Source organism: Thamnophis elegans, chromosome 2, assembly GCF_009769535.1.
Source record: "Thamnophis elegans isolate rThaEle1 chromosome 2, rThaEle1.pri, whole genome shotgun sequence".
Taxonomy (NCBI): Eukaryota; Metazoa; Chordata; class Lepidosauria; order Squamata; family Colubridae; genus Thamnophis; species Thamnophis elegans.
The window spans coordinates 86475096-86501349 of NC_045542.1; the positions used below are offsets into that span (position 1 = coordinate 86475096).

Below are 26254 nucleotides of genomic sequence, written 5' to 3' on the forward strand. Positions count from 1 at the left end.
TCTTTTATTTTTTCCAGAAATTGACCATGCAGTGCTTTGTTCTGCCAACTCTCCATTCTTGATTTTATCACATCTTTTCTGTATTCTTGTTTTGTCTGTTGGGCCTTCAGTAGATTTTTGTTCTTTACTTCGATTAATAGATGTTCTTGACTTTCTTTTAAATAATCAGCCAGTGCATGTTTTTCTTCTTCAACTGTTTGCTTCACTTGTAATAATCCTCTGCCACCTGATTTTCGGGGCAGATATAGTCTATCAGTATCACCACGTGGATGTAAACTGTAGTGCATTGTCATTAGTTTCCTGGTTTTTCGGTCCAAAAGGTCCAAATCAGCTTGTGTCCAGTTAACTATGCCAGCTGTGTATCTTATAACTGGTATTGCCCAGGTATTTATGGCCTTGATTGTATTTCCACCATTCAATTTAGATTTCAAAATTTTCCTAACTCTGTTGGTGTACTCTCGCCTGACAATAGTTTTTACTTCTCCATGCTTGATGTTATCCAACTGCAGAATGCCTAAGTATTTGTAGGCTTCATTTTCTTTGCATTTAATTAGTTGGCCATTGGGCATTTCAATTCCCTCAGATGCAGTGATTTTGCCCCTTTTTATGGATACAGTGGCGCATTTTTCCATGCCAAACTGCATTGAAATATCGGTGCTGAATACTCGGACTGTATTTGTCAATGATTGGATTTCTATTTCTGACTTGCCATAGAGTTTCAAATCATCCATATATAGTAAATGCGAAATTTTTTCAGCTTTTTTGGCTGTTTGGTAGCCTAATTTCATTTTTTTTAAGATTACTGATAGTGGGATCATTGCGATGATGAAGAGAAGAGGTGAAAGTGAATCACCCTGGAAAATTCCTCGCTTGATATTAACCATTCCGTAGCTCTCATTCCCTACTGCCAACTCAGTTCTCCATTGTTTCATTGCCTTTTCAGTAAAGGATGTAATATTTTTGCTAATGCCAGTTGTTTCTAAGCATTTTATGATCCAACTATGTGGCAGTGAGTCAAATGCCTTTTTGTAATCAATCCAGACCATATTCAAGTTCGTTTTTCTGTTCTTACAATTTTCTAATATCATTTTATCAATTAGAAGCTGATCTTTTGTGCCCCTGCTCCTTCTTTTGTTGCCTTTTTGCTCTACTGGCAAGATGTTGTTTGTTTCCAAACAATCCATCATGTTATCTGCAATAATGCCTGTGAGTAATTTGAAGGTTGTTGGTAAGCATGTTATTGGTCTATAGTTTTCAGGTGTTGTTCCTTTAGTTGGATCTTTCTGAATCAAGTATGTTTTTCCAGTTGTCAACCATTCATCAATTTGGCCCTTTTGTAAAATTTCATTCAGTTGCCTGGCTAATATTGCATGTAAACTGGTCAGATATTTGAGCCAGAAACCATGTAATTGGTCCTTTCCAGGTGATGTCCAATTCTTTACCTTTTAACTCGATTTTTGATCATCTCAGTTGTTATTTCTAATACTTGCATTTGTTTGTTGCCAATGCTTTTCTCAAAGTCATGTATCCACTTTGCTTCCTTGTTGTAGTCCTTTGCATTTTCCCACAATTCTTTCCAGAATTCAACTGTGGCCTGCTTTTCTGGTTTTTCACTTTTGGTGTCACCATTCACATTAAGACTTTGATAAAAACGCCGTTGGTCTGATCGAAATTGCTGATTTTGTTTATATTGGATGATTCGTGCCTCATATCTTTCAATTTTTCTAGCTGTTGCTGTTATCTGCTGTTTTACAATCTCTACAGCTTCATTGATGTTTCTTGTATCCAATCTATATCTTCTGATTAGCCGATCTATGATTTTGTTGTTTTTAAGCTGTTGCTCATGCATGTTCTTTAAGTTACTAGCATCTGCCCTTAATTTTTTGATTTTTTGTTCTAGACGGATTTTCCACTTTGGCTTTGATGCTTTTTCTGTTGTGTGACTAGGTACTTTAATTTTAATGCCTAGTTCATTAGTGACTATTACAGCTGCGCTGTACATTAACTGGTTTGTTTCCAAGATGGATCCCGGTTCAATTGTTGAAAACACTGCATTAACCATTTTCATGATAGGGGCCAAAATTTTCTTAGGCACAGTTTTTAGTGATGGTAAACGTTGCCTTTCCTCATTAAGCAGAAAATGCTCCATGATCTTATCCTTCAATTCTTTTTGTTTTTGAGTTAGTTCATCAGTTGGTTCAATGATAACTGGTTCTAGTGGTGGTGATGTTATTTCCTCCCCGAGAGCTTCTTCTGGGAGTTCTACTATAGTGTCTTTAGTTGTGTCTTGAATATCAGTTATTTCCGCTTGTGATATTGTTTTTTGGGTTTTGCAATTTGCCTGAATTTCCTCATGTTCAACTTCACTAAACACTTTATTCCGTATAATAAATCGCCTTTGATCTGCTAGTCGTTGTTCACTAACATTTGAATCTGGATATTGTTGTTTCCATAATTCATACATTCGCTTTAAATATCCTCTTTTTTCTGGCTCTGAGTTGTAGTAACAGGCCATTATGGCACGGTTTTCATCTGCACTATATTTTTGTCGTTTTGTTGGCTGGTCCACTTGTAGCCCACTTGTCGACGGATGTCCAGGGACCCCAACATCCGCCGCGGCCCTTGTTAACCCGCGCGACGACCGATGCGGTATGGAATTCTTATTCGTTTTTTTCACCATATTGTATGGGTTGGCGGGGGGTTTTTTACGGGACCAGATGCCAACCTGATCCCAACCTTCCTCCTTTCTCATCCGGGCTTGGGACCGGCAACGGCGGAGTTATTATTATTATTATTATTATTATTATTATTATTATTACATTACATTAATAGCAATAGCAATAGCAATAGCAGTAGACTTATATACCGCTTCATAGGCCTTTCAGGCCTCTCTAAGCGGTTTACAGAGAGTCAGCATATTGCCCCCAACAATCTGGGTCCTCATTTTACCCACCTCGGAAGGATGGAAGGCTGAGTCAACCCTGAGCCGGTGAGATTTGATCCGCTGACCTGCTGATCTAGCAGTAGCCTGCAGTGCTGCATTTAACCACTGCGCCACCTTGGCATTATTATTCCTTAACAATATGACAAGACCTGACCTGCAAAACCCCAGAAACTGACTAGCAGCAGACCTCCTGTATCTCCCTGCTGCCATCTAGTGGTTGCCTGGATTTTTGCAGCACAAATCTATCAGCCTTATCTTCTGCCAAACAGACCTGCAATTGGTTATTCGTCAATTAGTTGGCTCCCTGTTTATTCTTCCTATAAGTGAAGACAGTACATTTTCTTTAGATGCCTGGACAGCAACCAGGGTTCTGTACAGCACTTCACTATCTTGCGATACTATCCCAATATAGCAGTTACAGGTAGTCACTTAGTGACCGTTCGAAGTTACGGCAGACCCAGCCCCCAAAAAACAACTTACGACCCAGTTGCAAAGTTACATCACTTCCAACCTCTGTGGTCGTTCGCTGTCATGACCAACTGCAATGACTCTGCAGTGTACATACACACCTGCTTGTTTCTCTGACACTCTGCCCTTCCGAATTCCCACAGGCACTGGATCTCCTTTGTCACCCCACTGGGTTTCACATGTTCCACCCACCCCCATGTCACAATTGCACACTTACTTTTCGAAGATCTGCACAGCTCAGGAGGTTGCAGTGGGGAAGGAAGACAGGCCACTCCCTTGCTGGGCCGGTGGCACAATCCCAGAAGTGGCTGTATTTTTCCGAATGAAAAATAATGCTGGTGAAGCTAAGGTTAGTATTAGTGAGGAAAGGAAAACTGAGGGTTTTTTTCCCTTGCTAATCCTAGCTTTTGCTCCACCAGCATTTAGCTTCACTAGAGCTAGCTTCATTAACAATGGAGAGTCCATGATCCCTGCAGGCAAGCCATTCCACTGGCTCATTGTCCTCACTGTTAGGGAAGTTTCTCCATAATTCCAGGTTGTTTCTCTCTTTGTTTAGTTTCCAACCATTGTTTCTTGTCCTGCCCTCTAGTACTTTGGAGAATAAGTTGACCCCCTCTTCTTTGTGGCAGCTCCACAAATACTGGAATACTGATATCATGCCACCTCTAATTCTTCTTTTCTTTAGACTAGCCAAATCTAAATCCTGCAGCCTCATATGTTTTAGTCTCCAGGACTTTGATCATCTTAGTTGCTCTTCTCTGAACTTTTTCTGAAGTCTCAATATCTTTTTGGTAATGTGGTGACCAAAATTGGTTGCAGTAGTCCAGGTGTGACATTACTAGGGTTTTATAAAGTGGTTCTAGTGCTTCTTGTGATCTTGATTCTATGCTTCTGTTTATACAACCCTGCATATAACTTGTTTATACAACAGTTTATACAGCTGTTTGTACAATATTTCCTTCACTAATGCTAGTCTTAGTTTGCCAGTATTATTTTTTACTCAGAGAAACATGGCCACTTTTTTGGGATTGTACCACATGGCCTAACAATGGAGCAGCCTGTCCTCCTTCCGTACCACAAATTCATGAGCTCTTTGAGAAGTATGTGCGATTGTGGCAGGGGATGTGGTAGAGAGGAGATCTAAGTGGCTATGTGGACCCCAAGGGGCAGGAAACAGAGCATGGGGGTGCGTATCTCAGGGTGTGAGGGGAGGCACAAATCAGGTGGGCCTGCACTAGGTGCACTAAGCATTCACCACCTGAGGCACTCCGTGTTCCACTTAATGACCCACACATTTAATAAATGCTTTGTGGGGAGCAGGGATTGGGTGTGTGTTAAATGGGGTGGTTCACTTAACGGCCATAACCATCAATTATAATGGGCAGACTCCATTACAATCGTAACTCGCAGATGACCTCTAAGGATCCCTAGTGAGGAGAGGCTGCTGGTGAAGAAAGTGGACAGACCAATATTCATTGATAGAATAATAGTCCAGCCTTGGACTCTGATCAAGCCAGGAGGCCCCTGCCAGTTCTTATCCTGATACCAAACTTTTTTGTTAGTAAAGAAATTTTACGTCACAAATGCCTGCAGATCCTCAAGTATTCCAACCTCATTTTATCTTAGTTCCTCACTGGTTCCTTTCACCTGCCGTCCCAACTGCTTTTACTCTGTTGGGTTCTCCCTTTCCTCTTAATTTATAAGCACTTGTGTATGTGGCAGAGCAAAGCCAATATCACCCAATAGATTCATTTCTTCCTATATGCTTCAGAGAGGGTCTTCTATTGAATAGTGTGACACTGAACACATGGATCCTGTAGGTTACAAGTGTGTGTACTTTTGCCTTACTACTACCACTATTGGAGAGGAAACTCCACATGAACTGTACATTATCCACTTGATGTTGTGAAATGATATTGAGAGGGATCTTGGAATATAAGTGGACAACCATTTAAATATTTAAATATGAGCAAGTAGTGTGTAACAGCTGCCAAAAAAGCCAACACAGTTCTAGGCTGCATAAACAGAATCAAGATCACATTCAGTGTTAATACCACTTTATAATGCCTTGGTAAGGCCACACTTGGAATATTGCATCCAGTTTTGGTCACCACGGTGTAAAAAAGAGGTTGAGATTCTAGAAAGAGTTCAGAGAAGAGCAACAAAAATGATTAGGGACTGAACACTAAAACATATGAAGACGGTGCAGGAACTTGGTATGTCTAGTTTAAGGAAAAGAAGAACTAGGGAAGATATGATAGTAGTGCCCCAATATCTCAGGGGCTGTAACAAAGAAGAGGGAGTCAAACTATTCTTCAAGGCATCTGAGGGTAGAACAAGAAGCAATGGGTGGAAACTAATCAAGGAGAGAAGCAACTTAGAACTGAGGAGAAATTTCCTGATAGAACGATTAATCAGTGGGACTACTTGCCTCCAGAAGTCGTGAATTCTCCAACACTGGAAGTTTTTAAGAAGATATTGGATAACCATTTGTCTGAAGTGATGTAGGATTTCCTGCCTAAGCAGGGGATTGGACTAGAAGACCTCCAGGGTCCCTTCCAACTCTATTATTCTATTCTATTCTAAATGCAGTATTTGCATCACGTGGAATACAAAAAAAAAAGGAGGATTTTATTAAATTCCTTTGTGTGACTAGATAAACGTTGTAAAAGGCAAAGACAAACCAGAGAACAAGTGAATGAAAGAGTAATAACAGTTTTAAAAAATATATGAATTCCACTTTGGGATTTGATGGCATTCTTTTTTAATGTTCTGAATAGCTTTTTGAAAAATATGGGTAAGTGCACTTAAATGCAAGATACTTCTTGTGAATATGGGGGTTTCTCCAAATTCTAGTGGCATTAATAGTAAGATATTAGCCTTTAATGTTTACAACAGCCTAATCCAGAAATTGTTTATTGGAGCCCGAAATGTTGAATCCAATGAAAATTAGCCACCAGCCTTTAAAATGTATTTTATTCCTTAAGTTTCATTTGTCATAGAAAGAAATATGAAATCTGCATGCAACTCCCTAAATATTTCAAACATTTAAATAGTGTATGATAATTTAGCAGTACAATACATTATACAGAAAGGTAATATAGGGAAATGTCCTATAGTATATTTACAATTGAAAAGGTAGTTTTGTTATTTGTATTTTTTATAAAGAGAAATGTACTGCTTACCAGTGAAACGATTACATTCGAAATAACAGATTGCTGCTTTATGACTAAAAGTTAAATGTCCATTCTCCCACCAGAAACTTTATCCCTTCCCAATAATAAGGTACATTTTTGGATAATTCTAAGCTACAAATCTAAGAAATCATACACAATATACCTGAAGATATCACAACACAAAATTGCAAACTTCAGAAGAACTTCAGGTAAAGAAAAAGTGTCTTTCCCATATTAAACTGCTTTAGAAATATTTTTATCCACCAAAAGAGAATGAGTAGTATATTTATATTGTCCCATCTGCAGGGATTAGAAAACAGTTTTTTATCAATTTTGTAATGAGAAATCTTATTTCCAAATTTTACAGCAGTAGATATCAAAGTACAGAACAATCCCTAATTTAGCCCCTCTCACTCCATAGAAAAGGACACACCAAAAAGGTTTATTGTGGACTAGAAACCTGCCCTCCCCATGCTAAAAAAGAGTGATTGTTCTAGATTTTGTTTTTAAGAAATTAAGATTCATTTTATGAGCTTATAAAGCCCAATATAGAGTCATAGGAACAGAGGTTATGAAATTACGATTATACAAATACATTTTAAATGAAGATTATGATTCATGATATTTTTCACTAGAAAGGAGCCATGTATAGGATCTAATATATAAAGACACTTACGAAATCTGGTGGCTTTTTTTACAGCTATAAAATGTAAAAAGTGATCCTTGGTAACAAGAAAAGTGCTTTATAATTAACATAGATGTTGAGTTGTGTCTTGTGAGAAGTGATCTTTGTTGTCCATCTTTCTTATGCCCATCAATTAATCAATCCCACTTCTTCTACTAGACGTCACTCTCTTATTCTTCATAAACTCTGAAAATATAAAAGCAAAAAGTCAAAAGGAAATATAAAAGTAAGCCTGACAAAACTGTGAAACAACCCCACAAGCTCTTCAGTAAACTAAAATTCAAAGCACTGATCCTTCAGCCTTCTTGGACAGATGGGATTTAACATCTTCTGTTCTTTCTAAATCTTATGCTACTTAATCAACTTAAAGCATTAAAACAGAATTTGTATGGCCATTGGCCAGGGATGCTATAGAAGTAAATTTGTGCATTGGGTAGAGGATTGGACTAGATGGTGAAAAGTGATATATGATGATTCTGTGAACAGCAATATCAGTTCCCACTATTGTCTACTACTATTACTGTTCAATAGTTAGTACTATTCAGTGGCATATTGCGTCTTAAAATGGTGTTTAATAAAATTAGCTTTCTATATATGTTTAAGGCAATGCTAATATTTTGTGTTCTGTCAGTGTTGGGTTAATTATGAGTTTTGTTATGTTGCTGTGGTTTGCCGTTGCATATCTAAACTGTTTTGAAAGATATGTAAACAGTTGGACAACAATACATTAGGAAATACAGAATGCGAGATTTAATATAGGAAGAGATCTAGAAGCTGCTTTGTGAATATCTTCAAGAAGCTTGGACATGTGTTTCAAAATTAAACTCTTTAGGTTCAACAGCAGTTGATTCAGGGTAGAAGTCTGCTTGTTTATAGGCAATTGCTGTAATTTATAGCTTTTATTTTAAGATCAGAAACCTATAAATACTGAGAATGGGCAAAAATATTTAATAAAACAAAGATGTAAATACTGTACAAAGTATAGCTGTGAATCCAAGTTCAGTGTTTGGAATTAGTTCTCCTTTCATATCAGAAACCTATAAATACTGAGAATGGGCAAAATGTTTAATAAAACAAAGATGTAAATACTGTACAAAATATAGCTGTGAATCCAAGTTCAGTGTTTGGAATTAGATCTCCTTTCATATATTATTGTATTAATTCATAGTGAATTGTCTCTTAGATTTGTTTGCTCTGTTCCTACAATGTCCTTAACCCAGTCGGTCACTCCCACAGCCAAATCTCTTGGCAGGTCTATATGAGAATCTCAAATCCCCACTCACTTTTTCTGAGGAGGGCCAGGAGAGTAAGGGCAATCTGGATGATACCAGCCCTTCCTTGTTTGTCATATAGGCAACAATAGGTATGGTTTAGTCAGAGGCATCTACAAGATTAGATGTTTTTTGTCCAAATGACCAAAGGATTGTTGCACGAATATGATGCAAGCTCTATTCTCTTTATATACATGTATGAGTTGACAACATCATAAAGAAGGGACAGAGCTCATGTTACAATGGCATAATGCTGCTTTAATCTCTTCCTGCAGACAGCTTTGGGCCTGGCCACGACAGGTAATCAGCATTTGGTTGAAATGTTTGAATGGCTAGGCCTTGGCTGTGAGTGAATGTTGTAAATATTATTGCTTTTTCAGGTGTTCCTTCTTTCCACTTCTTTATTTAAAGGAGAAGATATGCAAAACAGGCTAATTTACTAATTTTTCCCATGGCTGGAATTACTCTACATTTGTGTCTCATGGGACACATTTAGAATTGACCTTATGCTTCAGGGGGTAAATTGACCAAGTCAACCATTCCTATTTGATGTTCCCACACATATTGTGACAATGAGGCAACTATATTCTATGACACATTTCAAGTAAGCCATCAGACACAATACACGTTTATCCCTGCTAAATATTAACAGAATCTTACAAGTCTGAAAGTACAATTTTCCCGTAGAATACTTAGGGTCTCTTCTGAAGCTTTGTTGCACCCACTATGCAGCTGCAGGCTATGTTGCCTCTTGTGTGACTATTAACTAGGCAGCATCTCTTTGCCCTGTCTCCCAAGGTCTTTCACACTACAGATATCAATAATCTGTGACACATCTGATAGAATTCAGCACTGACTATGTAACTGCTATTTTTGGTCCAGAAAGGCACACCAAAAATGCCATTAAGGACCCAAAATTTGCTGTTCATTAGTTTAAAAAGTGAGGTAATAAATGCGAGCTTATTTACCTTATAAGTGGGACTAAATTGTAAAAAGCAGCAAATTTGTTACAACACACCTCCCACTGTTACATTTATCCATTTACAAAAGCAGCAAAATCATAATTTAAAATTATCGATTATTTCTAGATATGACACTTGCAGATCCTTAAAACCTTCAAAAGTTTCCAATATACAATTTAAACATTAATTGTTGGGCTCTGTCCAACTTCTGCTGAAAAAAAAACCCTCCTCTCTTTTGGGGAGCAGGAGTATATTCTCCAAATAATACCTTCAGTGTTTTGCTTGTATTTTGAGCTTTTATCAAAGGGGAACTAGGTAGGCAATCAGGCAGGCCCTTTGTTCCTAGAAGTTCATCTGCTTCTGCTGTTTCACCTCAGGGCAGGTGTGCTAAAGTTTATTGAAGCAGAATGCTGAAGGAAATAGCTGTTTACCTAAGTCTCTATTCATCTCTTTTATACAGAGAAGCAATCTTCTGGCCTTTTCACCTGGGAAACAGGCATTTAATTTGTTCTCTAACCACAAGGGTTTTTGTTGTGTGATCCTGGGGCTATCACCTAGGAAGGTGTTTTTGAAAGATACTTATGTTACATTGGGTAGCTGGACAAAGATTTATCATACTGGTGCACAATTGCTAAGCCAGAGATGCAGTAAATAGATGTAGTATTAGAATTCTTCTATATTTTTTATCGTGCTTTTATTATTTTTCGTAAATAACTCAAGGTTATCAAGAACATACTTAATACTCCTTTGATTTTCCCCACAACAACCTTGTGAGATAAGTTAAGCTGAGAGAGACGGACTGGTCCAAAGTCACCCAGCTGGCTTTCATGCCTAAAATGATATCAGAACTCACAATTCTAATCTCAATTCTAATTCACAATTCTATATTAGGACGTGGTTCTAGATGCAACATGCCATAATTCTAAAAGTAGAACTTTAGGATTTTCCAGAAAACCTGAACTCTAATGTTAAAAGATTGTACTTGCAGTTATAATTGACTGGCTCTGCAGTAGCTGAATGGAAGGACAGATCCTTAGTGTATATTGTATAATAAACAGGTTTTCTCCTCATGTTTAGGGATATAGTTGTAATTATTATTATTTATTTCAGGCACGTAGACTGAACATTCAAAACTTCTTATCCTTTGCCAAAGCTGAACCTATTACAAATCTTGGTTCTTGGTCAGATATAAATAAAACTTATTTACAATGTGTAAGATATGGCCAAAACATGTGATCTCTGCAGAAACTGGCCAAACAGCACACCAGGTAGATCACATTAAATAAAACAATGTCCCCAATATGAATATCCATATTAGTCAGGACTTCCTTTTCACCTTGGACAAATGATATTATACTTAAAAAAAATAAACAACGTGTCCCAGTTCTGTGACTTTTCCAGATTTTATAACAACGTTCTGCTCCTATGCTTTTAATTAGAATGGCCACTTCAAACTGATAAATTAAGGAAATTAAAGAATATCCCTTTGCTCTACTGCCCTCTATGTGATCCTAGCTAAGAAATTTAATTTCAGACTTTCTAAATATTCAGGCTGATAATGTTTCACATGGGCAAATAATTTCCCCCTCCAAATTAGAGAGAAGGAGAGTTCTTGCCGAAGTGCCTTTTTAGAGGGCATTTATAAAATCATTTAGTTCAGGGGCTATATATGCCTATTAATATCAGCTTTGTGTCCCTAAGAAAATGGCTTCTCTCAGGATTCCAAATGTGATGCAGGTCTGGTGATTGTAACTATGTTATCTCTAGCAGGATTATGCCAATTAGTCCAAAGGGTTCTGGATGAAGTGGGGGAACCACTTCTCTAAACCTGTTGCTGGGAGCACTGAAGCAATTTGCTTTGTAACATAATTATAAAGTTCAGATCGACCCAGAAGATGTTTTAACTTTTGCTTTCATCTTTAGATATTGTCACAATGCTTTGCCAAAATCAATGCCCATCAGATGTGTCTGGTCAACTACCGCACAACTAGGAAGAAATGGATGGCAACTTTGAAAATAATAGCCCAGCACATCTGAAATTACTAAATTATGGAGAGATTTTTAAAACATTTGATTAGGTTAAAGCTTTGTTTATAGGTGAAGAAATTTCAGATATAGGTGAACTTTCCTGAAGCATGCTGTTTAACTTGAATTCAGTCTGAGCTGTGTGCATAATATAATCTGTAAGCAAAATGATTGAATCAGAAATGATCTTATGATTAGCCTAACTCAGGGTTGTAGCTAAATTTTAGAACTTGATTTTATTAAAGGATTCTAGTAAAGAATAAGCAGAGGATCTTTTTCAATTCACCACACAAGCATAATAAGAAAGATAATTTAAAGGATAAGACATCTGTTTCCCAGAAGGTTTTTATTTTCTTTAAAAAAATTCTCCCCAGGGCCGTCTTCTTCTCAGGAAAAAAAGTTGAGACTCTATTTGTGTAATGGGTAGCAAAAAAAATTAAAACTGAGCGGAACTCTTTTTTTCTTTAATCTTTGGTTTAATCCTCCCCTGCATCCATTGCAAGAGAGTAGTAAAACTAGTCTTGTGAAACAGAATTATGTAGCAGAAGTAGAAATGAAGAATGCATTGCATTTGCAACGGCTTCTGAAAAATAATAAACATTGCTTCCTGCTCATTCCCTACACATTGACCACTTATCACACACACACTCACACACACACAAGGAAAAGACAAGCATAATTTATGTTTCATATTGCATGCATAAAACATGACTAAAACATTAATGATCATCCTTATATCAACACTTTATCATAAATTGCTGTTGGATCTAAGTAATAATTAAAATATGGAGTGGCATATTAAGTCAGTAAGAAGGTAGGTAGGCAATGTTTAACACACTGGCTCCAGGCTTAAGCAGAAGCTTTTTGTTTGTGTGGGTATGTTTTTGAGTCAGTTTTGACTCCAGGTGACTCCAGGAGTAGTCCTCCATTTTTCTTGGCAAGGTTTTTCAGATGTGGTTTGCCATTGCTTCCTTGCTCCAGTTGAGGGGTGGGGGAGTGATGGGGTTAAGATAACTCAACTGGTTTTGGATCTAAGGCAACGCTAAAACTCATGGTCTCCCACAGTTTCTAGCCTAGATATAATTGGCTTTCTAAAGAAAATCTACTTCAGCAGAAATATAGATAATCTGTCATTTAATGTATTACACTCTTTCAATAGGATAAGTTTTTTCAAGTTAGATTGAGGCTGTATCTACAGAGTGACACCTAGCATGCTTGTCACTGTAATACTGAATCAAACATATGTCAGAGACATCTTTTTTCTAAATAAGCAAATTTGGTTAACAAGAAAACCCTCTTGTTATAATAATGCTATATGATTGTCGTCACCTGTATATAATCAATCAAACCCACCTTTCTTTTTCTTTCCATATTGTATACCACTTAAGTAATCTTTTTGTACTTGGGAGTTTAGGATGCAAGCAGTATTGATGGCCACCTCGGAATCGTGATTTCATTGTGACTCTGAAATAAAAACCAATTTGTGAGTACAGAATGGAGTGGCTCCTACAATTTTAACAAACAAGATTTGTTAACACCATAATTAGTTTCTCATTCTTCAGCTGAAGAAGCTTCTTGAATGAGAAGTGAAATGTCTTTAGAAAAACCAGAAAGTCCAGTTGTCCTCTTGAAACAAGCACCTTTGGACAACCATAATTAGTTAACTATCTCTTTCTACTACAAGCATTGGGCAAACTGTCTTTCCAGGTGTTGCTAATCTAGATTTCTCAAAACATCCTTTATTACTGACCATGTTGACTGGGACTGTTGTGATATATGGAGTATTGGGACATCTGGAAAATCACAGTAGTTCATTACTCTCTTAAGAGCTATTTTGTGTAATGGCTGTACATGTTCTATTTTTCTCTCCACACCTGAAACCTTTATTGCATTGTTGCATGCGATTTTGTATTAGGCAGAACCTTCCACTTCAAGTAAGTCATAGTTCATTCACTGGTAAACAGACTGCTGTGTCATTCGCATTACTGCTGTTAAAATTCTGTTAGAGAATTGGAGTAATAGAAAGTCTGGATGTGCTTGGTTCATCTTTCTGGCAATCAAGCTCTTAACTAAACAAATTGTTAAATGGTAGAGAAAAAAACAAATCTCTAAAGCAGCATGGCTCACCCCTGGCAAGATTCAGATGCTAGGTGGGTCTATTTTTATACCCTACAAGCTCTCCTATGCATTACATTCATTTTTGGTGCATGTAAATAACAGGTCAGCAATGGAAAATTGTATATATGTATCTTGCTGTTCTATATAATGAAACTTCCTAAGAACCAGAATATTTTTAGTAATCTGTGGCTCTCAGATCCCAGCATAACTTTAAAGTGAAAAAAGCTACTATAACATTCCTAATCTTTGCCGTAGCAACCACCTTGACAATATTTGCAACTCTAGTTCTTGTGGTTTTTTCTGTCACACCAAATGCCTACTTATGTTCTCATGGATTTCTTTGGTGCACTATGGCCTCATTCCTCTTGGCCCCTTCTTCTCTAAATTTGTGTAAAATGTTAGAACAACATAACCATACCAAACAATCATTTTGTTAAAAAAATTTCATGAATCCCAGCACTTTATGTATATGTACACATATACACACATAGAATGTTTCAGTTGTGCTTGTAAAAAGAGCAACTGTCGAGCTTCTTATTCATGAGTGATAGTAACGTAGCTCATACTTCATATCATATAAAGTCATTTTGTTCCATTACGCATAGTGAGCAGTATTATCTCATTCTTTGTATCTTATAATCTTTGGTTTATAGATTAGCAGGTTGCCTGAAATTACTAATCATGGTTATTCAATGAACTAGAATTAATCAATCTAGGGATTGATTGTATTCACATATCACATGAATGCCTTTAAGACAGACATATCTTAACTTGTGAAGTCCTGATAGAGTAAATTTTACAATATTTTTCTCCCTGATTGTGATTTAAATTACTTGTTATAGGAAGTCTGTCTGTCTGTCTGTCTGTCTATCATCTATCTATCTATTTATCTATCTATATCTATCTATCTATCTATCTATCTATCTATCTATCTATCTATCATCTATCTATCTATCTATCTATCTATCTATCTATCTATCTATCTATCTATCTATCCACTCTATACAATGACATTGAGTTAACATATAAAAGCATTAACAGTCCTAACTTTTTCAATTCTGAAGTCTTGTTGAATTTAGTTTGAGATTGCAACCTTATACATCCTATTCAAAACAATTCTGTTTAGACAAGGTTTGCATTGCAACAGAGAAGAAGAAAAAACTAGAAACAGAAAGAAAGAGAAAATGTACCAGGCTGGTAGGCAACTAAGCTTTAGGATGATCCAATTTTTAAAAAAGTGCTTTTGTGTTATGAAAAATAGAAAAAAATAGAAGGGATCTTAAGACTGCATGCTCAGAGGCTTAATTGTGAGAGGTTTTTTTTTTTGCTGTTTTTAGCAAACAGGGAAAATGTTCTCTAATAGGGATTTCAGTTATATTTCTACCTCAGAACTTCTGCCTTTTCCCTTCAACTGCCAGATCTGGCCAAGCTTCTAAAAGTCTGGCATTCACAGCTCCCTCATGCCCATCCTAAAAAAAGCTTGTGATTGTTTTTCTGCTGGCCTTCCAACATCCCACTTCTACTGGCATTTTGTTTGTGAGAGCACACTGTTGTTTGGTTTTCCCATCAGGCAGCCCAGACGAGTCCTTGGCAGCCAATGTTCAGGCAGGAAAGCCTCGCACTGCTTTTGTTATGCTGATGCACGTTTCTGAACCTTTTGTCAGCTTCAGGTCACTGATGTAATGGAGACATAACTTGTCTATGCAGGCGGACTGGGAAAGAGCTACCTCCATACCTTCTGGAAGTTTGAACATTTCTCAGGACCTGTCAGAAAAAGGAGGTCACTGGCACACTGGACCACAGAAGCAGTTGGAACAGGCCTTTCCTGATTTTCAAATGAAAGCTGATATTTGGGGAATACGGAGGGGGAGCAAGGGAGGAGGACACCCTCCCTTCCTGTCCATGAAGCTATCTTCTGAGTTTATTTCTCATAAAAGGTAGTTCTCCACCCCACCAAATCCTGGATGGCCAAGCCATTCATTTTCTGATCCAAAATTTCAGCTCTTGAGGATTCCATACTAACAAATGCCAATGAATCGCTGTTTCAGAGAGCCAATTTTTCTTTCTTTCTGAGAATTTCTAAAGACAACTTTCTCTTGTTGGGAGATTGCATGATCCTTGTGAAGCAGAGTTGGTAGGGCACACATTTTTGCACTGGCCCTATTTGTCAAAATTTTATATAGATTCTTCTATAATATATTTCTGTTCAGTGGTGAAATTCAATTTTTTTTTTTACTACTGGTTCTGTGGGCATGGCTTGGAGGGCATGGCAGGGGAAGGATACTGCAAAATCTCCATTCCCACCCCATTCTGGGGCCAGTCAGAGGTGGTATTTGCCGGTTCTCCAAACTACTCAAAATTTCCGCTACCGATTCTCCAGAACCTGTCAGAACCTGCTGAATTTTACCCCTGATTCTGTTATTTCTTAAGTGCCAGTTTTTTGTGTGATTACCATTGCTGTGTATTAGCAACGGAGTAAGTCAACTTATGCACATAGTACATTTGAATATTGCTTTAAGATTATTGGCCATAGATGCATTGGATGGATGCATTACATTTTTGTGGCTGGTCTTCAAATATAATATTGCATTTACCATATACTTACTATCATATTAGCATACTGGTGTCTGGATCACAGATTCTCAGCTCTCTTGCCCACAAAGGCTGGGTATACAACCTCAGGGCAAGGCAGTTCTGAAATTCCACTCCCCTCCCTTCTCCCTATCCCATATCCATGTTCATTAACTCTCAGTTGATCATCACCCCTGTGTATTGCAGATTTGAACAGTTATGCATAGATATATCCCTGTTTTTGTTTTTTTCTCAATAAACACAGAATGTTTAATACAGCCACACAAAAAAATATCCCTAAACTGCTACTCTTCAGATGGTTGTAATTCCCAGACTATTTCTGGTGGCTGGGAATTTGTGAAAGGAAAATTGCAGCACTTCGGGGGGGGGGGGTAGATTAAGGAAAGGCTACTATAGGATCAAGTTCAGAGAGAGCATACTCTGAATTCTACAATTTTGGTAAAAGGAATTGTGGAACAACATGCTAGATTCAGCCTAAAGTTATAGGGTTAATATTCTTCCCAGAAGCCTATGCTATTGGATTAATTTATGCAAAGACCTGTTTTTGGTCAGAAAAGATTCTCTATGCACTTAACTATTTATTTTATTGACCTACGCTCCTTCCATAAAACTGATTTTCACTTTGGCTTTTTTATTCAGGTGAATCAAATTTATGCCCTAGCTTCATTTTGTTTTATGGATGTAATGCATTATTATTATTACATAGCTTCAACTAGAACTTTGGGCAGATATTATTTTAAGCAAATAATATATCAGAAAATCTTGAATCTGCTATGTTTGAATGCCTTCAAATTTACTGAGAAATTATGAATTGAAGGGATTTACTTCCAAATGACTGAATATATAATTTGATTGTTATGAATATTGAATATTGACGATCAACTTATGTAACAGCCATATATACCAGACCGAGTACAGAGCTGAGAAAGAAATGATAGTGATTCAGAGCAGAGTGGAAGAAATTGTTTTGGCAAGGCACATTCTTCCTTGCTACAAGAAATATTTTTATGGTGTATATTAAACAATTTGATATTGCTTGCAAAGAAACAATACATTAACAATCCACCGCAATTCTAATTTTAATTTCTTGATTTTGCATAAATCTCTATAGGCATACATTATCCTCTAAAATCTGAACATTTTAGCTTTTTTCCTCCTCTCACTCGTTACAGCTGTGTGCAGAAGTGCTTCACGATTGTTGAATGAGCACAGAGGTAAAGGAGTTTGATGCACAGCGCATGAATAATCCAAATATCACCCATCTCTGAACTTTGAACTGTGATGAAGCGTATGTGTGTATATGCCAGTTCCAAAATTAATTTTAGGAATGATCCTAATAGATTATAATAAAATAGAGTGCAAAGCCAATTTATAAAAAAAATGAGCATCTGTTAATCCCTATTTCGGTCCTGGTAAGAGTGGGTGGGCACATTATAGAAAATGCATGTGAAATGAAGAACAATGAAGACAAATTAAATAAGATGTCAGAAATGATAAAAGCACCATTTTAAATAACTGTTATGGATGCAGGAGCTCAGGGTTTTTTTTTTTACTACAGAAGTCAGTTAATAAACAGACTACAAATTAGTATATTTCTTTGATGAGTATCTTATGAAATATTTAATTATTATTGTAAGTTAGTTGTATTGGTGTTGAATTCATCCATTTTCCCACTCTTCAACAGATTTAGCCTTAGAAAATATTTGTATATCTAACCAGAAGGATTCAGAAAGAAAAAGTTCAGTGAAAGAAAATCTTAAGACTCTTTTTTATGTTTGTCTTTCTTCATACTTCAGTATTTTTTAAGCCTTAAAGATTAATAAATTTGGAACCACATGTAATATATGGGTCTGCCTAAGAAACATTTGGAGTTATCAATATGAAAAATCTGAGATTACCAGCAATTAAATCTAGCAAAGAAATACAACTGGTTCCGAAGACAAACTAAAAGGAAGAGTGTTGTTTGGAGTTTTCAAACAATGGCAATGAAAAATAAAATCCTTCTTGGCTTACAGAACATTGTTTCCTGGGACAAACTTGTTCTCTTCCTGCTAGAGCAAAAGAATCAATGTGTTGTTTTTTTTTAAAAAAAGGACAGTGTGGGGAAAAAATACTTCTTAAGAAGTGGAGTAGTGTTTGCTTTTGCCATCATTCCAACACAATAGTGGGATAAGCTGTGCCTTTCGGTTCATAGATCACTCATCGTTTCAATGAGGAGTCACAAGAGAGTGATAAAAGTGAGCAGGCAATTATTCTTTTTAATATCTTTACTGTTGAAACTGTTTTTATATGGTAGTATCCAGTATGGAAAAAACATCATTCTGGCCACTTCCTTTCCTCAAAGTTGATGAAGCAGGTGAACCTTAATTCTACAAGAGAGCCTTTTCCCCAACTTCTGCCAACTTTTTCGAACTAATATCTGTGATGTCCTGAGTTATATCATTGTGGTGCATGTCTAAAATGAAAGAAGCCACCGGATATTTCGCATTATATACTTTAGCTAGTAAACATTTTTCAGGTGCGGGGGGGGGGGGAAGAGTCTACTATTGAAATACACAAGAAAGATGTTATGTGATCTGAAAGTAGCTATTGCTACTTTCCTCCATCTCTCATATTTGATTTATCACTTGGAAGAAAAGGAAATATTGCTAAATGCCTATGCAGAAGGGTTCTGTTTTTTGCATCAGTTGACACAGAGGAGAGTGAGCTGTGATGTACTAAAACTATCCTTTTTTTAAAAGTAGGACCAGTTCATTTACATTTGTTACGTGGGTTTTAGAGCCCATTTAAAAAGTTCTATGTGGGATTTTTTAAAAGGAAGATTTCGTTAGCATGTTTTTGGTATGGAAGTCAAAGGGGTGAGTATTATATAAAGTTGGCATGATTAACAATGACTTGGCAAGTGATTCTATTTAGCACAAATTCCCAAAGTGGTAGAGGTGATTTTGGGTACTGAAATCAGCAGTTTTACTCAGCTAAGAGATATTCCTTATGTATAGTGCAAATCTTTACTAGCAGTACATCTCACTGAGCTTAATGGACTAAAAAATAAATATACTCAATATTACATTACAGTTAAAGGTTTTTAGTCACTTAAGAGAATGGGATTGAAATAGTTGCTGTCTTGCAGCATTGTATAATAAAGATTTTGCGTTAATTGCTTCTGTGAAGATTAAGATTCAGAGTATGAAAACTCTTAATGCCCAGACATACACAAATAAATAAGTACAGGTATATAAACAACTGAAAAGATTTATTGCATTTCTAACTTCATATTGCACTTTTAGTTTACACTTAACAAATCAACAATGTTTCCTAAATGTAAGAGAAAAAACAAGTTTCCAGCTATTTTGCTACACTAAATATGATATGCTTCTGTAATAAACAGATTATTTTAATCATTTTAACATTTGCAGAAAAGCAGACTTAAATTAGATTTAGATATAACACCGTTTTTAAAAAAAACTTACATGATCATTCGTTCCTTGCAATATGGATATTTTGGCCGCTCTTCAAGTTTCTGAATATCAGATAATCTTATTTTCGGACCCTTTCTTAAGCATTTGCATTTTGATCCTATAAGACAAAATGTATGTGTCCATTTGTGTATGGACTAAGTTCAGATATTATTTTAAAATCTACAGAAACATCTTATTTGTTTATAGTTTCACTTTAAAAAACAAGTGCTATATTTGTAAACATTTTTATATCGCTTCAATCCTTCATATGCTTAAGCAGTTTACATTCAGTTGAAGTAGACGGAAGATGTGTGAATGTCTGTTTATATACAGAAATTAGATCTATTAGATCTAGTAGGGCTAACTCCCAAGTAAATCCACTGGATTGCAACCTTTGTGTATAACAAGCCATGTGACAACCCCATTTTATTAATTACGCACCTGCTGTGTTGAAATTTAATGACAAAGAAAAGTTTAAGGAAAATAAACAATATGACCAATGACTTTCACGGATGTTAATTTCTTTCCTTTTGATACATATTAAAAGAGTTTGCCAAAAGCATTCCAAATTCATCATTTTACACTCAACAAACTTCAAAAAATAACACAGTACCAAGCTGGGCCAAAGAGAAATTTAACCACAAGCAATTCAAGCCTTCCAACAAAACCAAAATGTTAAAAAAAATTCTTGATACCTGCACCTGTTTGAGTTCTGTTCACTTTTCCCACTGTACAAAACCTGGAATGAGTTCACCCTTCAAAGCTGATCATTGCAAGAAGTAAACTTTGGCTGAAAAATTAAATGCGAACCAGGGTTACCCATGGCTTTTCATGGGAGCTTTGCAAAAATTTCTCATTTTTTGCAAACCTATATTCTACGGTCTCTTGTCATTTTTCTTTTTCCAAATCCTTCCAAGGACCACAATTGTATTTCAATCTGCTGTTTTGGTGAGGGATGAAAGGGAAAAACGCCAGAGTGAGTGAGAGAGACGGTGGTTAGTGAGGAACCTGTAACTTACCTTCTACGCTGGTAAAGCAGATTACAAGGACCAATATGAGGAGAACTGCGGTCAAAAGCTTCATAGTAAGACCTGAAGAGCCTAGAAATGGGTTCACTTAGGTCTCACTGGGTTAACCTGCTTTCTCTTTGCCCCCGGGATTGTTCAGATAGAGGAGGTCAGATGGCGTTTGAGGGATGCCAGGCCAAAGGACGGATCGTGACTGACTCGTCCGGTTTTGCTCTCCTGGTTTCTGTTATGTCTCTTCCTGCACGTCCCGCCAGTTTCAGCTCCTCTCTGCCTGAGCACGGAGGCTTTCCTCCTCTTTTAAAACAGCTCCTGCTGCCCTTTTCCTCTGACTCATTAATATGCAGATAGACTCAGTTACTTTCAACAATTTCGCAATTCCCCCCTCCAAAGGGAGGGACTTGCAGCGGGCAAAAATAGCTGATTCTGCTTAAGGCAGCGAAGTATCTTCGTGGGTCTCACAATGTAAGGAGAGAATATGAAGGTGAGAAAGACGGAATGAAAAGGAAGCCTTCTTCCCCCACCTCCACCTTCTCCCCCCAAAGAAACCTGGGTGCAATCTGTCAGAAAACCCCCTTTAGCTGAAACTCTTGGGAAACTCATTGGCTCTCAGGTCAATGCACCTCACAAGGCTCCTATTGAGGATAAAACTGGAGGAAAGGATAGCATTAACCTCACAGAGCTGGAGAGAGTTCAGAATACAAGTGATCCTAACAGTATAGGATTTAAGTGTGAATGGCAGCTTCCAGAATTTAGCACAGAATAACATTGATGCTTTGATTGTTAGGAAATATTTCAAAGTTTTGCAGGCAACCTGCTTCCTTTCAGAGAGGATAGTGAATTAGTTGGCATTTCCCCTTTTAAAGAGTGCAGCTCTGGGCCTTGCATTTTCTGCCACACACTGAAATCTAAGCATACTGTGTTGCAGATTCTGCAATGCATTATCACTGTATAATGACCACCACTAAAATTGGGGGCAGGAACAACACTTATCAGACTTGGCTGATGACAACCTACAATCTAGAACAATCTAACCTTGTGTGGAGATCACCAGAAAATCTCAGAGCTGAACTGGGAAATTGAAAAAAAAAAAACCACCACCCTAGAAAGGACGCATTGGAAAAACCATTTCCATTCTTGTGCCAAGAATCAACTCTTCAGTAATCAAGCTTGATTTGATGGAGTCATGTTGAATTAGATGAATGAATGAATTTGGTGCAGGATATCTGTCTTTTTTATTTATGCTAACATGAGACTAATTTCAGTGGTTATTAGAAATGGAATTCCACCAACAAGCCATCCCTATGAAATATCTCCCTATGTGTAAACACTTTATCACGTCATTGTGGTGGGAGTGGTGATTGAAAGCATATGTTTCTCTAGTCTTCGACATCTACATGATGTCATTTTTTGTAGGAAGCACACTGAAGATAATTTAATGTCTACTGGTTAGAGTTGGAGCAAACCATGGGACTGTATGAAGGGGACAAGAAAGTCTGCCCACCTCCGGTCAGAGACTGCCTCACATTGTGAGTCAGAGGTCTGTAACTGATGATCACTTATGTTTTGATTTATGTCTTGATCAGGAATTCCATTTTTTTTTCAACTAACAGGTTCACTTGCCTGAAATAGTTGGAAAATTGTGCTCTATAGTGAAAGTGCAACTTCCCCGGTTCTAGTTTTTTCTTCTTGAAACTTCAGTACCAAAGGGATATCAGAATCTGGTTGATTCTGGAAGTAGCTACTATTTGAAATCCTACAAATCAAATTCCTTGTTGTGATCTGTTTAAATTAGACCTCTCTGGAATGGGAAGAAGAGGGGAAGGGTAAAGGGGAGGAAGGGGAAGGAGAGAAGGGAAAGGAGAGGAGGAAGGAAGGAAGGAGAGAAGAAAGAGAAGAAAGGGGGTAGGAAGGAGGGAGGGAAGCAAGGAGGGAAGGAAGGAGGGAAGGAGAGAAGAAAGGAGGGAAGGAAGGAGGGAATGTAGGAGAGAAGGAAGGGGGGAAGGAAGGAGGAAAGGAAGGGGGAAAGGAAGGAGAGAAGGAGAAAAGAAAGGAGGGAAGGAAGGAAGGAGGGAAGGAGAGAAGGAGGGAAGGGGAAGGAGGGAAGGAAGGAAGGGGAGTAGGAGAGAAGAAACGAGGGAAGGAAAGAGGGAGGGAGGGAAGAAGAAGTAGGACCGTTGTAAGATAAGATGGATCTATGGAATGTTAAAAAAGCAATCTTCAAGTACATTGTCAACAGTAGGGAAAAATTGTTATAAATACATATTATTAATAACAGTTATGAGATCATTGTGAATGTATATATGAAATTGATAAAATTAAAATAATTAAAAAAAAATTAGATCTCTCTGCTAAGTATTGTGGTGCTCCAGTTGAACAAGAACCTACTTTCAAAGTAAAATGGAAGGGGAAAAAACGCAAGTGCTTCATGATTCCATCTTTATTCTTTATATTTGCTTGGCTTTTGTATAATTTTTGCTTTATGTCTTTAACTTTTTGTGGCTTGAATAGGTATTGTGCTGTAACCCATTGAGAATCTCTGGGTTGTTGCAGGTGAAAACAAAAGAATGGGGGGGGGGGGGGACCAGGCTTGTTTTCTAAAGGTGAAAGGTCATTTAGGCCACTATGTCCAACCTCTTCAATATGTAGAAATACAAATTAAAAATTGTAAACATCTGGCTATCTAGCCCCCCCACGTAAACAAATTGAGTGAAAGAAAGGCCATCATTTTTTTGAGGGGGGGGGGAATTGGTTCCATTGTCGAACTATTTTTATTATTGGAAGTTTTTCTTGTGTTCCATTGGAATCTGCCTGAATTAACCCCATTATATCTTATATTCTTTAATAACAGAAAACAGGTCTTGAGCTTTTTCTGCATGACATTTGTTCACAGGCTATATCTTTAGAATGCTTTCATATTCCCTATTAGTCATATTTTCTAAATATATCCAGTTTTTCAATCTGTTGTCATAGACTTGCATTTTAACTTGCTGATCATCCTTCTTGTTGCATTTTTCCAAACCTCCTCATATTTCTCTGAATTATTCGAAAAGGGTGGCATTGAAAACACAGGTAGTATGTGGCCAAAGTTGAATAAACTGGAATGATTACTTTCTGTGGTTTGGAAATAGTACATCTGTTGATTCAACCCACAATTGGATTTGTCTTTTTTTTTTTGCATGCAGAACACACCGCTGGCTCAAATTCAGGCTGTAATCAATAACTATCCTAAGAACTTTTTCACAGATATCACTACCAAACCAGATATTCCCCATTCTGTACATGTGTGTTTGATTATTATTATTTCCTAAGGGAAGAACTTTTCATCTAACTCTGTTAAATTTCATTTAATTACTTTCAGCCACTCTCTCCAATCTAAAATTGCCTGTTTTTTCTCCCAGCCAATTATTCAGCCATCTGCAATTCTCATTTCCTCAATCTTCTTATTCCAAGTCATTAATAAAAATATTAAAGAGTAGGACATCTAAGCCTGAACTTTGAGACATACCAGGTGATATTTCTACCCAGTTCCACAAGAAGCCTTTGATGAGCACTTTTTGAGTACAATTATCTACCTACCCAATTCATCATCATTCACTTAACTGGCTTATTAATCAAGATGTCATGATGAAATGGTCATCTACCAAGATAATATCAGAGGTAGTGCAAAATAAAAGTTCATATGGTATAGAATAGTTAAGAGATACCCTTTTCTACTCACATAAACCATGCCTGTATATGAATTCAATTTTCCCTTGTTTGTAGTGAATATGAGCACAGAGCATGGAAAAAGAGTGATTTTGATAAGTCAACATTCATGAATTAATTATTCAGCAAAAGGAAACCAGAAAAAATGGGCTGTCCTTCTTAATTAATTACATGACTATGAGAGCTTTCCTTTCAGAATCCAATATTGTTTCCAATGTCTGAAGCTGGCAATTTAAGGAGTACATGCATACCACACGCACAAAGAATATAATGAATGATGTATCCATTCCCCCCCCTCCCCAGCATGTTTCCCACTCATGTGAGACGTGCTGCTGACATGCTTGGAACATCTTGAATATCCTTGAGGCTTATTAATGCAAATCTCTGTGTTTCCTTCTTTCCCAAGACGTGCTTCTTCTGTACCTTCAAGTGCTTGTGTCTGTGTCTGTATGCATGTGTGCCTCTCTCACTGTGTGTGTGCTTCTCCCAGAAAATAAGCACTCTAGGGTCAGAGGTCATGGCAGCAAACATGCAAATGAAATGCATCCCGTACTGATCTGACAAAACTCACCTAGTGACCATCAAATTATTGTCTTGTTTTTTTAGTACATAGTTTAGTGGAAAAAAACAAATTAAGACATGAAAAATTCAGGCTAAACCCTGCAAGGTTCCAAAGGATGGCTGGGTTGGGAAAGAAATAAGGAAACAATCATGTCCTACTTCTCAGGCTTAGCATATGAATTTAGAGATTACAACAGACAAATCTGCTTGTGATTTATTTTCTTGCTTTTGGTTGGGATTAAATGTGTTACAAGTCATCACTATTATTTATTCAATAGTGATTAATGTTATTCAAAAACAGAATAGATGAGCCACTATGTCCCCTTGCTGGCTCCATCCAGAAATGGTGAACATGGAAAGAAAAAGCAGAACAGCCTAAGCAGGAACTACCAAAGAAGTGAAGGGTCAAGGAGACTTATCTGCAAATTTCTATAGCGTTAGGTTCATGGGTTCACTATCTCTCTGCTTATCCTGTATCAAAAAAATAATAATCACAAAATAGGATCATGGCAACCAATCCAGATTCTGTGAAGCAATATGTCTTCTAAGGTACTCTACTTAGAGAGTGAAGACAAACATCTGAGACAGGAACTGAGGAGGCCTGTTTGATATCTGGAACCTAAACAATATTCAAGCCTTTTGAACTCACTTATATCCAGGTTGATTATTGGGATTCAGATAATGCTGCTTGCATAATGGATAGGAGCACTGTGGATAATTGGCATCCATTGGGTGCTATTGTATTTGCATCATCATATGTGCAGCCGGACCTCGTTAATCAAAAGATGAAAATCAGGTATCAATGTGCAAACAGAATGTGGTCCTCACTGTGGCTGTGGATGAAGGAAGTGAATCACACTAGTGATGGGATTTAATTTTTTTTACTACCAGTTCTGTGGCTGTGGTTTGATGGGTGTGTCATGGCTTGGTGGGCATGGCTTGGTAGGTGTGGCAGGGGAAGGATACTGCAAAATCCCCATTTCCTCCCGATCAGCTGGGACTCGGGAGGCAGAGAATAGATGGAGTTAGGGCCAGTCAGAGGTGGTATTTACCGGTTCTCCAAAATACTCAAAATTTCCGCTACCGGTTCTCCAGAAGAGAAAGACAGCAAGCTAGCTCAGCACTGCAGATGGAATTCCAACTTGGGGTGAGATAAAGAGGAATAGGGAGACAAGGCATAAGAGAAAGAAGGAAGAAATATGGAATAGGCAGGAGTCCTAAAAAATGGCCCAAGAAACCCCCGAAAATGGCCTGGGTTTTG

The 26254-nt window shown here is 37.3% G+C and overlaps 1 protein-coding gene across 1 annotated transcript; it reads right to left on the bottom strand.

The window, feature by feature from the left end:
- Positions 1 to 6921: 6921 nt before the first annotated feature.
- On the bottom strand, positions 6922 to 21039 carry CXCL14 (C-X-C motif chemokine ligand 14). The gene is made up of 4 exons (XM_032211055.1): positions 20719 to 21039; positions 19712 to 19817; positions 12885 to 12995; positions 6922 to 7459 (listed from the first exon to the last, which is right to left on the bottom strand). Exons 1-4 carry the CDS (start codon positions 20780 to 20782, stop codon positions 7444 to 7446), a joined length of 297 nt encoding a protein of 98 aa, XP_032066946.1. The 5' UTR covers positions 20783 to 21039; the 3' UTR covers positions 6922 to 7443.
- Positions 21040 to 26254: the final 5215 nt, after the last annotated feature.

Coding starts and splice junctions, on each gene's coding strand:
- CXCL14 (XM_032211055.1), bottom strand. CDS start 20,782: ATGAAGCTTTTGACCGCAGTTCTCCTCATATTGGTCCTTGTAATCTGC. Junction 19,818..20,718: donor CTGCTTTACCAGCGTAGAAG/GTAAGTTACAGG, acceptor TTTGTCTTATAG/GATCAAAATGCAAATGCTTA. Junction 12,996..19,711: donor TGCAAGGAACGAATGATCAT/GTAAGTTTTTTT, acceptor TTTTTATTTCAG/AGTCACAATGAAATCACGAT.